The sequence below is a fragment of the Mustelus asterias genome, chromosome 4, assembly GCF_964213995.1.
Source record: "Mustelus asterias chromosome 4, sMusAst1.hap1.1, whole genome shotgun sequence".
In the NCBI taxonomy this organism is placed as follows: Eukaryota; Metazoa; Chordata; class Chondrichthyes; order Carcharhiniformes; family Triakidae; genus Mustelus; species Mustelus asterias.
In genome coordinates this window covers 46,180,188-46,197,679 of record NC_135804.1, presented here as the reverse complement: position 1 = coordinate 46,197,679, position 17,492 = coordinate 46,180,188, and the positions used below count along the sequence as shown (strand labels likewise).

At 43.7% G+C, this 17,492-nt stretch overlaps 1 protein-coding gene across 2 annotated transcripts in view; it reads left to right on the top strand.

The window, feature by feature from the left end:
- The window catches only part of dpep2 (dipeptidase 2), a 67,657-nt gene that overhangs the window by 15,809 nt on the left and 34,356 nt on the right, over positions 1–17,492 (top strand). For both annotated transcript variants that reach the window (XM_078210923.1, XM_078210924.1), the window contains exon 6: positions 6,148–6,214. In XM_078210923.1, the coding sequence (XP_078067049.1) occupies positions 6,148–6,214 (67 nt within the window). The remainder of the gene's footprint in view (positions 1–6,147; positions 6,215–17,492) is intronic.

The following is a 17,492-nucleotide window of genomic DNA, read 5'->3' as shown; positions in this document are numbered from 1 at the left end:
GGCCATCTAGCCCCTCGAGTCTGCCCCGCCATTCAATAAAATCATGGCTGATCTGAAGTGGATCAGTTCCACTTACCCACCTGATCCCTATCACCCCTAATTCCCTTACCGATCAGGAATCCATCTATCCGTGTTTTAAACATATTCAACGAGGTAGCCTCCGCCACTTCAGTGGGCAGAGAATTCCAGAGATTCACCACCCTCTGAGAGAAGAAGTTCCTCCTCAACTCTGTCCTAAACTGACCCCCCCTTTATTTTGAGGCTGTGCCTTCTAGTTCTGGTTTCCTTTCTAAGTGGAAAGAATCTCTCCACTTCTACCCTATCCAGCCCCTTCATTATCTTATATGCCTCTATAAGATCACCCCTCAGCCTTCTAAACGCCAACGAGTACAAACCTAATCTGCTCAATCACTCATAATCTACCCTCATCTCCGGTATCAACCTGGTGAACCTTCTCTGCACTCCCTCCAAGGCCAATATATCCTTTTGCAAGTAAGGGGACCAAAACTGCACACAGTATTCCAGCTGCGGCCTCACCAATGCCTTGTACAGATGCAGCAAGACTTCTCTGCTTTTATCCTCGACTGCTCAGGGAGACGAGAGGTGAAATTGCTGGGCCTCTGACGGAAATCTTTGTCGCTTCTTTGGACACGGGTGAGGTCCCTGAGGATTGGAGGATAGCGAATGTGGTCCCGTTGTTTAAGAAGGGTAGCAGGGATAACCCAGGAAATTATAGGCCGGTGAGCTTGACGTCCGTGGTAGGGAAGTTGTTGGAGAGGATTCTTAGAGACAGGATGTATGTGCATTTAGAACGGAACAATCTCATTAGTGACAGACAGCATGGTTTTGTAAGAGGGAGGTCGTGCCTTACAAATTTGGTGGAGTTTTTTGAGGAAGTGACAAAAACAGTTGATGAAGGAAGGGCCGTGGATGTCGTCTATATGGATTTCAGTAAGGCATTTGACAAAGTCCCACTTGGCAGGTTGGTTAAGAAAGTTAAGGCTCATGGGATACAAGGAGAAGTGGCTAGATGGGTGGAGAACTGGCTTGGCCATAGGAGACAGAGGGTAGTGGTCGAAGGGTCTTTTTCCGGCTGGAGGTCTGTGACCAGTGGTATTCCGCAGGGCTCTGTACTGGGACCTCTGCTATTTGTGATATATATAAATGATTTGGAAGAAGGTGTAACTGGTGTAATCAGCAAGTTTGCGGATGACACGAAGATGGCTGGAATTGCGGATAGCGAAGAGCATTGTCGGGCAATACAGCAGGATATAGATAGGCTGGAAAATTGGGCAGAGAGGTGGCAGATGGAATTTAATCTGGATAAATGCGAAGTGATGCATTTTGGAAGAAATAATGTAGGGAGGAGTTATACAATAAATGGCAGAGTCATCAGGAGTATAGAAACACAGAGGGACTTAGGTGTGCAAGTCCACAAATCCTTGAAGGTGGCAACACAGGTGGAGAAGGTGGTGAAGAAGGCATATGGTATGCTTGCCTTTATAGGACGGGGTATAGAGTATAAAAGCTGGAGTCTGATGATGCAGCTGTATAGAACGCTGGTTAGGCCACATTTGGAGTACTGCGTCCAGTTCTGGTCGCCGCACTACCAGAAGGACGTGGAGGCATTGGAGAGAGTGCAGAGAAGGTTTACCAGGATGTTGCCTGGTATGGAGGGTCTTAGCTATGAGGAGAGATTGGGTAGACTGGAGTTGCTCTCCTTGGAAAGACGGAGAATGAGGGGAGATCTAATAGAGGTATACAAGATTATGAAGGGTATAGATAGGGTGAACAATGGGAAGCTTTTTCCCAGGTCGGAGGTGACGATCACGAGGGGTCACGGGCTCAAGCTGAGAGGGGCGAAGTATAACTCAGACATCAGAGGGACGTTTTTTACACAGAGGGTGGTGGGGGCCTGGAATGCGCTGCCAAGTAGGGTGATGGAGGCAGGCACGCTGACATCGTTTAAGACTTACCTGGATAGTCACATGAGCAGCCTGGGAATGGAGGGATACAAACGATTGGTCTAGTTGGACCAAGGAGCGGCACAGGCTTGGAGGGCCGAAGGGCCTGTTTCCTGTGCTGTACTGTTCTTTGTTCTTTTGTTCTTATATTCTATCCCCCTTGCGATAAATGCCAACATTCCATTTGCCTTCTTGATCACCTGTTGTACTTGCAGACTGAGTTTGTGCGACTCATGCACAAGGACCCCCAGGTCCCTTGTGCATGTAGAGAAATGTAGAGAAATTACATTACTGATAGTTTAAGCATACAGAGTGTCATTCATTTGTGAATACTTGAGGACATGAGGGTACAATTAAAGAGGGAGTGGATGACTTTGGGAGAGAAATATTTACTATTTATTGGGCACTAAAGGTGACAGAATATGTTCTCCTATTGTGGTTTGTCAGAATTAAGTTCAGGAAAATTAATCTGCAAATTTTACATCTCGTCACATAGTCTCTCAAGGGCATTGAATGGATAGCCAAACTAAACATCTTGTTACAAGTTTCATCTTCTGGTCATCTGGAAATAGCAATAGCAGAGCTTGTTTGGGGAAAAATGCAATTTAAACACATCTAAGTGGAAGCAACAAATCTAAACCAATTGACTAAAAGCTGTGCATGGTAATCATACCCAATAGTTTTGTGGATGTGACAAAATTTGTCAATGGCACTCTGGTGATTATTTTTATGTCTTGTCTTGGACATAGCGTTTGGACTAGAATATTTACTGTTTCCATGCAACAAGCCCCAGGCCTCCAACTTAAATTGAATCTGTAAGCATGGAACTAATCTTAATGCTGGACCCTGCACCACTACATCTCAAACCTGACTATTGAAAGAGCTTTGTTCTGAGGCAGAGCTCAAAAAGAACAAACTCACACATGCGATACTATTCACATCCTCAGGAAATCCCCAAATACACTGTAGCCATTTGTCGTGTAGTTCATTAGATATTGTATTCTGTCGAAACGTGGTTGTAATATACTTCAGTTTCAAACTGATATTTGTATTGTTGGGTGTCTACATATCCATTAATACTTTTAAAAATAGATATATTCTGCTGACACGAAGGGTCAATGTTCTGACTTATATTTGTGTGGTAACAATCTAGATGTTAGGGTTGTTTTGCACTGTATTAATGTCAGTTCACACAGAAAGGTCAATGTTTTGTTCCAGCAAGTCATTTAATCAGTTATGGGGCTGGTGGAACTAAGTGAAATGGCAGCTTGAAATCATGAACAGCACTCAAAGATATGTTGCTTTCCAAAATAATACAAGCCCTTTGCACTTGAGTTGCTGCTTAAAAAGTGATTTCAATATATGGTTGCAGCCACTATGCTGAGGTCTCTACATTGAAGTTAGAGTTTATTTATTAGTCACAAGTGAGGCTTACATTAACACTGCAATGAAGTTACTGTGAAATTCCCCTAGTTGCCACAATTCAGCCCCTGTTCAGGTCAATGCTCCTAACCAGAATGTCTTTCAGACTGTGGGAGGAAACCGGAGCACCTGGAGGAAACCCACGCAGACACAGGGAGAACGTGCAAACTCCACACAGACAGTGACCCAAACCAGGATTTGAATCTGTGTCCCTGGCGCTGTGAGGCAGCAGTGCTAACCACTGTGCCACCGTGCCCCTCATGGTTACAACAGAAAAGGAGGCCATTCAGCCATTCTGGTCCTTGTCATCTCTCTGCAGGAGTAATTTATCCACTCCCCAATAGATTGGGGTGCTTTACGTGGAATCTGTTGTTGTGGTGTGTGTATTTTTGACTCCAGGTGATCATTATAATGCAATTAAGAAAACCTAATGGATAGAAAACATGCAGTGAATGGTTACAGAGAGTGCAAATTAGCAGCCTGTATCCCTCTCACTAATGTTAAGATTGATTATCATTCATTAGTTTGAAAATGAAATAATTGATGATATGAAGAAGATGCATTGTCAAATAAATATGCACACATATTTCAAGTAAAATGTAAGAAATTGAAAGAAAATGTCAGTTAAATCTGTTTAGGCTACAAAAACAAGAAACATAGGGCGATATTGTTGGCCTTGCTCGCTCCAAGGTCGGAAAATCCTGCCCGAAGTCAACAGACCTTTGCATGGCCCACCCTTCGTCTGCTACAATTCCTGTGGCAGGCGGGACTGGAAAATTCCCCCCACAGTGCCTGACATAAGATTGCACAATAAAGCCAGAAATATTGCTGCATAAATGCAGGTGTAAGACTTCTCCAAAAATATGACTGGGCCACAAGGTGAATATGACTAGGCCATAAGCAAATAGGAAGTGAGTACAATTCTGATTTCAATCTTAGTGAATTTGGATTAACTGTAATAAATATTCATTTTGGAACTTTATCAGTTAATGTATTTGCATGGACGTGATCTCGGAGTCCTGCCTACTTCCGAGAACTGTGGCCAAAACTCCCTCACCCACTCCTTAACTTGAAGAACTGGAGATATGGCTGCCTTAGTACGTTCCAGCTACAGAGTCCAAATGTACAGCAACTTTATACATTATGATTGTGGTTTAAAGAACACGATATAGGTGGGTTATTAACGCCATGGTCCTGATATTTATGAGGACCATGAAGAGAATAGGAGTGGGGAATAGGGAAGGATTCCCAGAAGAAGCAAACCCAAAAGAATGAGTTTGTCAGATGTCCTACTGAAATTAAAATACTAGTCAGATTTATTGAACAGAAAACAGATTAAGGATATTAAATAAAAGTGGTAGATGAATAATGATAACAGATTTTCGTGTTTCTCTTTGAATAATTGAGAACAAAATGCTCCTTAATGTAAACTGGACTGAAAGTATGACCCCTGACGCATACTCAATAGTTCATTGACAAACAATCCCCAATGTTCTGGCCTGTGTCAGAATGAGTGCTGAATGGGAGTAAATCAGCTTCTGATGTAACAACACTCTTCAAAGGTCAGCCAGAACAAGAATTACTTCATAAAAACTCAAACAAATTAAAGCTGCCAATCAAATATTTGCATCACAAGATACCTGTGCCAAATTGTGTGGGAGAAAATTAATCTGTCCCATTGAATGATGCAAGAGGAATCCAACTAACAGCCATTAGTAACTGCGCCTTGAAAACAATAACGAGGCAAACAGGCACAGAGTTCCAATTTAATATCTCTACTTATTTTAAACATTTATATTGTGCCTTCAATGCAGAAAAATGTCCCAAACTGCTTCACAGGATCACATGGCCATGCCAAGCCAAAAGAAATAATGAGAGGAGTGACCAAAATATTGGTCGGAGAGAGGGTTATCTTAAAGGTGGATTTTGGAGAATGGGGTAGGGGACTTAGAATCAGAATCTCGATGACTGAAAGCACAGCTGGTACATAGTGAGAAAATGGAAGACAGAGGACGAGGAATGTGGCATGGAGATGCAACACTGAAGAGGAATGCAAGGATAGGATAGGATGAAGCTATGGAATAAGCATAAGGTTAAGAATTCTTAGCTTAACAAGGAGTCAATGTGATAACTGAGAACAAGGGGAATGGGTGAACAGATTGTGAAAACATATGTCTCCTTATCCTTTACATTAGAAGATATTCTCCCGATATTATTTTGAGTAATAAAAATATTTTCTTTACAGGAGTCTTAATTATAACCCTGTATTTACATGCGAATATATAAATTAGGAGGAGGAGGCCATTTGGCCCCTCGAGGCTGCTCCACCATTTGATAGCTGATCTGACTGTGGTCTCAACTCCACTTTCCTGTCTACCCCCTTTGATTAGCTTGCCAATCAATAATCTATCGAACTCAATCTTAAAAATGACCCGGCCTGCACTGCTCACTGGGAAAGAGAATTACAGCCAAACATGAAAAGAGAACAAAATAATATATCAGGGATTTCATTTTCACCGCACTGTACCTAATCCACTGAGCTATCAGGGGAGCTAGCCTGAATCAAAATTGAAAGTCTCTCTGTGTAATCCTTTCCAGAATCTTGTTTCTGTCTATATGTTGCCATACAAGACTGTAAAGCTTACTGTTTCAAAAAGGGCATTTTGAAATGTGTACAATTTCTTTCAATATGTTGGTAATCTTGTAGATTTAAACTCTGGTTAAAATTGCAAACTACAATCATTGCTATTTACTTTTTCAGGGCAATGAGTGCAGTGTTTCATCATAACAGTGTGCCTCCCAAATCCAGCTTAACTGATTTTGGTCGGGTAAGGTTTCTGTTTTAAATTAATCCTTTTTTAAGTGTTGCCCTCCATGGATAGTGACTATCCTGCTATTATGACTCCTGTCACTGATTAGCCTGTGCAAATCCATCTGAAAACCAACAGCATCCTGAAATCGGACTTCCTTTGAAAGCAGGCCATACAGGAATTTTGGAGGTCTAATGGCACAGTGGGTACCGCCCCTGCCTCTGAGCCAGAAGCTCTGTCTTCAAGTCCCACTCCAGGACTTGATGGCCAAGGAAGGAGCATTCATAACGCGGCCAAACAAGTTGAATGTCAACCTGCAAATCATTCCAAACATGATAGTGGCTGGCGGTAAGAGTGGGAGAGACTCCTGGTCAGCCATGCTTGATGCAGAGCGGCATCCCTCAAGCTTTAAGCCTGTGAGCTCGCAACCTGTTTCAGGAAAAAACTCACTATGGAAACAGATGAAAGTTTGCCTTGTGCACCACTAGGTATGGGAAGAGAAACAAACGGTGCAAACAATTTATATGAGTGAAAAAATGTAACTAGGTGAGATTTTCTGCCCCCCCCCCCCCCCCCCCCCCAGACCCATCTCGCCATGACGTAATTTGTGGTAATGGAGCCAGCCTGCCATGGTCCGGCGATGGGATCTTCTGGGTCTGCCAATGTCTATGGGTTTTGTGTGCCCGCATCCTCGATCATTGAGGAACACACTGGAAGTTCCCACCTGTGGGAATGGCTAGGAAGTTCCGACCACTGTCTTGTTTGGGGAGTTGCTGCATCGGAACAGTGGCGTCCCGAGTACTTACCCATTTTGCGCACCTGATGTTTTGAATGGCTTTGTGACCTTTGACCCCACCTGACCAAGCTTGGAAATGTTCAGGGAGTTGCTCCATTGGCGTGCATCCACGCCTGTCATTTCCTGCGCTATGAGTAGGTTGAAGGTGTGACAGCGACGGTTGAACTCATTCAGGAAGAACATAAAACTCCTGCAGAATCCAATAAATTAGAACATTTAATTATTTATTGTACTTGGGACCAGGACCTCTGGCAATTCTTACTACAGTATAGAGTTTTGAGGCAATTTAGACCGCTCAAATAGAAAGCCCTTTGTTACTGCTTCAAAAACTCTAGCAAGTTGGTTAAACACAACTTTCCATTAACAAATCTCTGCTGGCTTTCCTGCATTAACCTGCAGGAATTAACCTGTATTTGTCAACATGACTATAAATTTGCCCTGAATTATAGTTTCCGGAGATTCCCCACCACCAAAGTTAAACTGACTGGCCTGTGGTTACTGGGCTTATTTCAATATCATTTTTTGAACAAGGGTGTAACATTTGCAATTCTCCAGCCCTCTAGCATCATTCCAGAGTCTTAAGGAAGAACGCAAAATGATGGCCAGTGCCTCGGTGATTTCCACTCTCACTTTCATCAGTGAGGGATCCTGTGTATGCTTAGCCCTGTTTGCTTCACTCTGTGCAAAGACTTAATTTTAAGATATTTCTGCCTACAAGGCATGGTGGGTTAGCTAAAAATTGACTGCATTCCTGAAGGGTACACAGTGCAGGCAAACAACAGCATAACAGCAGCTGCAAGGATTGTTTTTCTAGATGGAGACAGCATATGAAGGACACTTCCAATAACGAGATAAGGGTTAAAATATAGTTTGGATTTTAGAATGTTTCAGTTGAGTGTGTTCAGGTTCAGCACAGTTCGAGGGCCTGGTCAGAAGCCAGTCTCCAAGCTCGCTTTTTACTGCTTCTGCCATGTTAATTTTTTTAAAAGTTCTGTTCAATAAAAGAAGACCATTTTAAAACTCATATCAGTGCTGTCCCCTCGTCTGTTCAAATGAATGAATGGACCCAACAATCAGTATCCTTGGATGCATCTCTTTCAGTCCAGATGCATTATCAACTTTAAGTATAGACAGCTTTTCTAATACTTCCTCTTTTTGAATCTTTGCAAGTGTATTAACCATTCTAATTATCTCCTCATTCACAATGGCCTGGGTAGCATTTTCTTCCTTGGTAAAGATATGAAAAATATTAATTATATAACTCAGCCTTGTCCCTGTCTCTAGGCTTGAATCTTTGGTTCCTAATCAGCCTCATTCCTCCTTTTGCCATCCTTCTACTATTAATATATGCATATAATCCCTTTGGGATTCCCTTTGGTGTTAGCTGCTACTCTGTTTTCATATTCTTTCTTTGTTTCTCTTATTTGCATTTTCGCTTCTCCTCTGAAGGTTTTATATTCAATCGGGTTCTCCCCTGTGTTATCTATCTGACCACTATCTCATTAGTTATCCAGGGAGTTCTGGATTTATTAGCCCCACATTTTTTCCCTTTTTTTGGGAGTATACCTTGACTGTGCCTGAACTATCTCTTCTTTACCCATTATCTGTACCCATTGAACAGGTACTATTTTTCCTGCCAACCTATGATTCCCATTACTGCGTCCCAGATTAATTCTAAAGTTTATTTATTAGTCACAAGTAAGGCTTACATAAACATAGCAATGAAGTTACTGTGAAATTCCCCTAGTTGCCACACTCCGGCGCCTGTTCGGACCAGCACGTCTTTCAGATTGTGGGAGAAAACCGGAGCAGCCGGAGGAAACCCATGCAGACACGGGGAGAACGTGCCAACTCCACACAGATAGTGACCCAAGCTGGGAATCGAACCCGGGTCCCTGGCACTGTGAGGCAGCACTGTGTCATCGTGCCGCTCATTCTTAATCCATTGAAGTTATCATTCACCCAGTTAATTATTCTTATCCTGAATTGTACGTTGTCCTTTTCCATAACCAACACTGACCTATAGCACTTCTCAGAGATTTGCCTTCATGATTGCTTTTCTATCTCTCTTTGTTTGAGATCTATAGTACACTCCCAGTTCTGTGATTGCCCTTGTTCTTCTCTTCAATCTATATGGCCTCATTTGAGAATCCTATCAGCTCCTCACAGCTATAATGCTTGCCATAAATTGGTGAAATTTGAATTCAGTAAAAAAAAATCTGGAATTAAAATGACTAATGATGATCACAAAACCATTGTCAATTGATATAAAAGCCTATCTGGTTCACTAATATCCTTTAGGGAAGGAAATCTGCTGTTCTTACCGGGTCTGCCTACATGTGACTCCAGATCCAGAACAATGTGGTCGACTCTCAAATGCTTTCTGAAATGGAGGGCAATTAGGGGTAGGCAATAAACGTTGCCCAGCCAGTAACGCCCATAAATGAATTTTAAAAATCAGTATTATAAACTCCCCTCCATTTTTGTTTCTCTCTCTTTCACATCAGAAAAACCTGTTGGAAAGAATGTTGAGTTGCCATTCCTTCCCTTTCTGTGAGCTATGTTTCAGTAATACCTATCATACAGCCACATGTCAATCTGTACTCTCAGTACATCTGTCTTATCTCCTAGGTTTCTTGCATTGAATTATAAACCAGTTAGCAGTGTGACCTCCCCAGTTATCTCTCTTTGTCTTCTAAACACTTACTAATTTTCTGCCTTCCATTTCTTACTTTTCTTTTCTCCTTCCTGAATCAATTCTCAGATTCCTATCATGCTGCCTGGCTAGTTCAAGCCCTCCTCAACAGCAATAGCTAAAACCCCCTGTGAAGAAATTGGTCCCAGTTATTTCTTGATACCACATGGAATGAATCAAGTTGGTTGAAGACTGGCATTTGCAATGGTGGGAACCACAAGAAGAGGCCAAGATGGATCATCCACTCTGGTGATTCTGGTGAAGATGGCTGCAAATGCTTCAGTCTTGTGTGTTCTTTTGGCAAAACACCCCCAAAATCAACTTTGATGGACCAGACACTGGGTCCAGTTGGCTAAAAAGCGTTTCTCCCATCAAGTCCTCTTTTCTCAACTGTCAAATGGCCAACTTTACAGGAGAGGATGAAGAAAATACACCAAAGACACTCTGAGGCTCTCCTTGAAGTTCTAGAGTATTGATAGAGAGGAACTTGCTACCAATCATTCAAAATGGCGACAACTCATCCATCAAGCTGCATCGCGCTTTGCGTTACAATGTCATAATGATGAGGCAAAGCGGTGGCAGAGAAGGAAAGAAAAGGAAGAAAATCATGCACTCCAGACCCCACCACCTCATGAAATGTCCTACCCTGTGTGCCCAAAGAACTAAAGGTCAAAAATTAACCTGCTCAGTCACATGAAGACCCTGGCAGAAACCTTCCACCCTGAGTGGGAGTCATCCTCGAATAGAGGGCGAGCTGACAATGACAACAACGTGCCATTATTGAGGATTGGGATGTTTGTGAAGCCTCCTCCTCTGATTTGGGCGGCAAGGTGGCACAGTGGTTAGCACTGCTGCCTCACAGCGCCAGGGTCCCAGGTTCAATTCCAGCCTCGGGCCACTGTGTGTGTGGAGTTTGCACATTCTCCCCCTGTCTGCGTGGGTTTCCTCCTGGTGCTCCGGCTTCCGCCCACAGTCCAAAGATGTGCAGGTTAGGTTGATCAGCCATGTTAAATTGACCCGAGTGTCAGGGGGACTAGCAGGGTAAATGCATGGGGTTACAGGAATAGGGCTTGCGTGGATTGTGGTTGGTACAGACTCAATGGGCTGAATGGCCTCCTTCTGTATTGTAGGGATTCTATGATTACTGGCTTCATTGCCCGCCACCATTCACAACTGGTTATGGCAGCACTGCAGAAACCTGCTTATGTCGCAGCATCTTCCCGACTATTCAAATGGTTCAGACTCCTACATTGCTATGACATTATATGGAGGATCAGGATATTGAATTTGATGATTGGCCATGATCAAAATGAATGGCAGAGCAGGCTCGAAGGGCCAAATGGCCTACTCCTGTTTCCAGTTTCTATTAACAAAAATAATGGACTTGACAGTGCAATATGAATTTCTCAGAAGTTCTTCTCTATCTTTCCCGCAGATCAGTTGACATTTCTTTCGAATGAGTCACTGCCCCTGTTAAAGCAGCGGCAGAGAGAGAAATTTCAGAGAAACGTTAACACCATTATTTCACAGTTGGTACTAACTCATGTCAACACAGACATCAAGTTTCTACAACATTATTTTGTAAATTGAGTTTGTGTCTTCATATGCCCTGTTTGTGAACAGAATTCCCACTTACCTGACGAAGGAGCAGCACTCCGAAAGCTCGTGGCTTTTGCTACCAAATAAGCCTGTTGGACTTTAACCTGGTGTTGTGAGACTTCTTACTGTGTTTACCCCAGTCCAACGCTGGCATCTCCACATCATGACTAACTCATGTCTCAGACAGAGCTAATAAGTATGTTTCTTCCCATTCATTATGTTCCCCATTAGTCAAGAAGTGCCAGTCTGTCTCACTTGGGAAAAATAAACACCTCTTTTCTTAACAGCCAGTCTGTGATTTATCCTGAAATAAAAAATAACATCAAGCGTGGCTGGAGAAACCATCAGTTCTGGCGGGATTGTTTTAAGCACCATTTAACTGGGCTTCTTTAACGTCTTCAGCCAGGTGCAATCCGACTGGAGAAGAGTGAATTTACTGATGTACGCAATTGACATTTTCAAGGATTGCCATAATCAAGAGAAGTGTTTGGTGAAATAAATCTGAATTGGGAAGGAGAAGGAGAAGGCCGGAGATCCGGGTGTCTTTTTTGTTGTGGCGATTCTATCCGGGTGACTGAATGATGTGAATCAATGGCATTTCATGAACAGCCCATCAGGGAATGGTTGGAGGTGGTGAATTGGTAGAGTGAAGGTGCCACGGAAGTGAAGGTACAGGACAGGGTAACCTGCAGGATTGATGTTGTGTGATGTTGAAAGTTTAAGAGGTGGAATTATCTGATTTTTGTTAAGTGGGAGCTCGGGCAGGAAAAGCAGAGTGTAGCACGCCGGCTCTACTGCTGGCTTTTCCTGCCATTTTCTTTTGACACTTTGGAGAAATAAAGTTAAGGGACGGCTCGCATGCTCTCATGCTGGTGGAGTGGGTGCCAGCAATTTAAAAAGGACACGTGATTAAAAATAAATAAAGGAACATAGCACGGAAACCCTCCCCAACCATGGAACCCCCGCTGAGCCCATACCCATGGAACACCCACCAGTACTGCCCCCTGGCACTGCCTGGGCACTGTCTCTGTGACGGTGCTGGGGGAAGTGCCATGGGGTAGTGCCAGGGTACTGCCTGACACGACCCTCTTCCCCCCTGGGGGCTATACTCATCTTTGTAGCTCCAGTGAGTTCCATTCACCAGGTCATGGGGGTCATCACTGTTACACAGTGTTATGCAGAACTCAGAGTTCACACTTGATTTGGAAACGTCTTCAAAACGGAACTGTTTCTCTTTCAAAGAACACATGCTTTCTTCCAGCCTCTAACCAACTATCTTAGGAACTGTAAAAACCGCAACACTGTTAATAAGCGGTAATTCGATACTCAAGCCTCACATTTTCAATGTCTTTTAAAATTAGTATGACACATTATATATACTTTCATTCTTTCGAGGGCCGTGAGCATTGTTGGCTGGACCAGCATTTATTGCCCATCCCTTAATTGCCCTTGAATTGAGTGTCTTGATCGGCCATTTCAGAGAGCAATTCAGAGTCAACCACATTGCTGTGGGTCTGAAGTCACATGTAGGCCAGACCACGGAAGAATGGCAAGTTTCCTTCCTAAAACACATTAGCGAACCAGAATGGCTTCACAGTCACCATTACTGAGTAATGATAGATAATTAAGCATCACTGTAATAATGAAAAAAGTTTTTCCTGTACTGCCTCTGTGGCTCTCTCAGATCGAAGTTTAACAACACCAGGTTAAAGTCCAACAGGTTTATTTGGTAGCAAAAGCCACACAAGCTTTCGGAGCTCCAAGCCCCTTCTTCAGGTGAGTGGGAATTCTGTTCACAAACAGGGCATATAAAGACACAGACTCAATTTACATGAATAATGGTTGGAATGCGAATACTTACAGCTAATCAAGTCTTTAAGATACAAACAACGTGAGTGGAGAGAGCATCAAGACAGGCTAAAAAGATGTGTATTGTCTCCAGACAAGACAGCCAGTGAAACTCTACAGGTCCAGGCAAGCTGTGGGGGTTACAAATAGTGTGACATGAACCCAATATCCTGGTTGAGGCCGTCCTTGTGTGTGCGGAACTTGGCTATCAGTTTTTGCTCAGCGACTCTGCGCCGTCGTGTGTCGTGAAGGCCGCCTTGGAGAACCCTTACCCGAATATCAGAGGCTGAATGCCCGTGACCGCTGAAGTGCTCCCCAACAGGAAGAGAACTGTCTTGCCTGGTGATTGTCGAGCGGTGTTCATTCATCCGTTGTCGCAGCGTCTGCATAGTTTCCCCAATGTACCATGCCTCGGGACATCCTTTCCTGCAGCGTATCAGGTAGACAACGTTGGCCGAGTTGCAAGAGTATGTACCGTGTACCTGGTGGATGGTGTTCTCACGTGAGATGATGGCATCTGTGTCGATGATCCGGCACGTCTTGCAGAGGTTGCTGTGGCAGGGTTGTGTGGTGTCGTGGTCACTGTTCTCCTGAAGGCTGGGTAGTTTGCTGCGGACAATGGTCTGTTTGAGGTTGTGCGGTTGTTTGAAGGCAAGAAGTGGGGGTGTGGGGATGGCCTTGGCGAGATGTTTGTCTTCATCAATGACATGTTGAAGGCTCCGGAGGAGATGCCGTAGCTTCTTTGGGGCGGCACGGTAGCACAGTGGTTAGCACTGCTGCTTCACAGCTCCAGGGTCCCGGGTTCGATTCCCGGCTTGGGTCACTGTCTGTGTGGAGTTTGCACGTTCTCCTCATGTCTGCGTGGGTTTCCTCCGGGTGCTCCGGTTTCCTCCCACAGTCCAAAGATGTGCGGGTTAGGTTGATTGGCCAGGTTAAAAATTGCCCCTGAGATGCGTAGATTTGCGGGTAAATATGTGGGGGTAGGGTCTGGGTGGGATTGTGGTCGGTGCAGACTCGATGGGCCGAATGGCCTCCTTCTACACTGTAGGGTTTCTATGATTTCTTCTATGATTTCTCCGCTCTAGAGAAGTACTGGACGACGAAGGGTACTCTGTCCACTGTGTCCCGTGTTTGTCTTCTCTCTCAGATCCTCAGAGGTCAGAAAACAGCTTTCAAAACCACAGATGCTAGAAATTTAAAATTGTCTATTATTTCCAGAAGAGTAGATTTACACCGCGCACTTTAAGGACTCAAACTGGTGTGAGATGCTCTCCACCAGGGATCTAAGGAGTGAGTGCTTTGTGCACTCATACAATCATCGAAACCCTATAGTGCAGAAGGAGGCCGTTCAGCCCATCAAGCCTGCACTGACAACAATCCCACCAAACCGACAACATTCCCAGTCTTGATTATATTATCATTGTTCATTAATGTAGCTGGGTTGCTTCAGGAAGACCCTAATGGGAGGAAATGAATTGTAAATGGAAGAGGAAAGAGTGGAAACACTGTGACGCAGGTTATCAGAAATCTATTCCAGCAGCAATATCATTATAATGGGAGCAAAAGGATCATATCCGCTACAGACAGAGGTTTCCAGACAGGGCAAAACAGCCACAATCATGAACTGGAACCTCACTTTATCAGGACCTAAGTAGTAATCAGCATCATTAAACTTTGCATTCACAAAAATACTACAAAATGGCCAAGTAGTATTTCTACATTTCTACATTTCCACACTTCATTTTTTTATCTTTAAATCATTAGCAATACGCACGCACATTGTGAAAACTTCCTGTCTGTTTTGTAGTCTTGCTGGAAAGGGAAGGTTTAATGGTTTAGTTGTATCCTGTAGGCTGCTTCACACTTCCTTACTGCTGAGCTCAAACTTTGTATGTGTAATATTCAGTACACAATTTAGGGCAAAGAAGCAGCCAATGTGTTTTCAGCTACACATACCTCAAGCTCAAAGTTTGAAAGTTTTTAAAGTTTATTTATTATTGTCACAAGTAGGCTTGCATTACCATTGCAATGAAGTTGCTGTGAAAATCCCTGGGTCGCCACATTCCAGCGCCTCTTTGGGTACACTGAGGGAGAATTTAGCATGGCCAATGCATCTAGACAGCACGTCTTTCGGACTGTGGGAGGAAACCGTAGCACCTGAAGGAAACCCACGCAGACACGGGGAGAGCGTGGAGATTACGCACAGATAGTGATCCAAACCAGGAATCGAACCCAGGTCCCTGGCGCTGAAAGGCAAAAGTGCTAACCACTGTGCCACCGTGCCACCCTCACTGTGGCGAGCTCAAAGCAGGAAAATTGAGTGGCAGTATCAATTTAATCTATCAGTTCCAGTCTTTGTAATTGATATTTATTTAAAAAACCCTACAATTTCTGGTTAGCAAATGCTGGAATATAATAAAAAATGTTTTGATACTTTCCACATCTAAACAGCCACCATGCTGAATATTAAGACCATAAGACCATAAGACATAGGAGCGGAAGTAAGGCCATTCGGCCCATCGAGTCCACTCCACCATTCAATCATGGTTGATTTCAACTCCATTTACCCGCTCTCTCCCCATAGCCCTTAATTCCTCGAGAAATCAAGAATTTATCAATTTCTGTCTTGAAGACGCTCAACGTCTCGGCCTCCACAGCCCTCTGTGGCAATGAATTCCACAGACCCACCACTCTCTGGCTGAAGAAATTTCTCCTCATCTCTGTTCTAAAGTGACTCCCTTTTATTCTAAGGCTGTGCCCCCGCGTCCTAGTCTCCCCTGTTAATGGAAACAACTTCCCTATGTCCCCACCACAACAATGCAGCTCTGTGAGGTATTTGTAAAAAAACAACTTTCTAGCAGAAAAAAAGAGTCGTCTCAGATAGTTTTTTTGAGGGTACAGCCTGCCCCATATCAATCCTTCCCTTTCATCTTGTACTTGTTGTGGTGGGGATGTTGATTGTATTGGGGAGATGGGGAAATGTTTTGGTTTCCTCCCAGTTCTTAGCAGGATTTCAGTGATGTGGAGAATGTCACATTTTGGATCCCATAGCTTTTCCAGGATTCCTTATTCATTCTAAAGGGGGACGTCATGAGCTTGCCTAACTGGAGTACACATCTAGATAAAGGTACATTTTTGTAACAGACACAAACTCATGTTTCACGGATTCACAGGGCTGTTTATTGGTTCCACAAATTTCCCCACAGCTATTTTGGCTCAAGATCCTCGATGGGCCATGACTTCTCTCCTGCTTCTAATTTGCAACCCTGACACTAACGCGCTTTCCTGGCCCAGAATCTTTGTGTAATTATTTCTTCATTGGGAGCGCTCTGAGTCAGAAGGTTGTGGGTTCATGTCCCACTTCAGGACTTGAGTACAAAATTCTAGGCTGACATTCCAGTGCATTACTGAGGGAATGCTGCACTGTTGCAGATGCTATCTTTCAGACATGATGCTAAATGAGATCTCGTCTTCCCTTTCAGGTGGGCACAGGCCTGGATTCTCCAACCTCACCTGCAGCTGGGATTCTCCGGTCATGCTGCAGTGAATGGAGATTTGGCTGAGCGCAGTGGGGCATGAACGGCTGGAGAATTCTGGTCACAAAAAAATCCTATGGCACTATTTTAATGAGTAGTGGATTTATCCCGTGTCCTGGCAAATATTTATCCCTCAATCCTGTTGAGGGAGCTTGTTGTGTGTTAAATTGGCAAATATTCTACATTACAGCAGTGATGGCAATTCAAAAGAATGTTGAGCGTAAAGAACTTTGGGGTGTTCTGAGCTCATGAATGGCACCATATAAATGTAAGATTATTTTCAGACAAGCGTCTGTTCTATTTGCAGTGTAATTGGAGCATCAGTTCAGAAGGTAGAAACTCATTGTGGACCCTTACTGGAGCAGATTTGAGCAGCTGTATTGAACAAGAAGGGTGGAGGATGGAAGGGGAGGGTGGAATGGGGATTTGTAAAAGAGAGCAAAGGAGGGACGGGAAGAGGAAAATGAGGAGATGAGGAGTCGAGGAAGGAAAGATGGGTAGAGAAGTGTAGGAAAAGGGAAGGAAGATTTTTTAAAAAACATGCTTGTCACCTTTATAACTTTACTATAATCATAAAATGTAAGAAAAAAAAAATCTCGGCTCCAATATCTGGAATTAAGATTCTACTGATATCTGTGAAACCATTGTCGATTGTGGGAAAAACCCATTTGGTTCACTGATATCCTTTAGAGAAGGAAATCTGCTGTCCTTACCTGGTCTGGTCTACATGTGACTCCAGGGCCACAGCAATATGGTTGACTCTCAACTGCCCTCCGGCAACTAGAGATGTACAATAAATGCTGACCAGCCAGTGACGCCCAT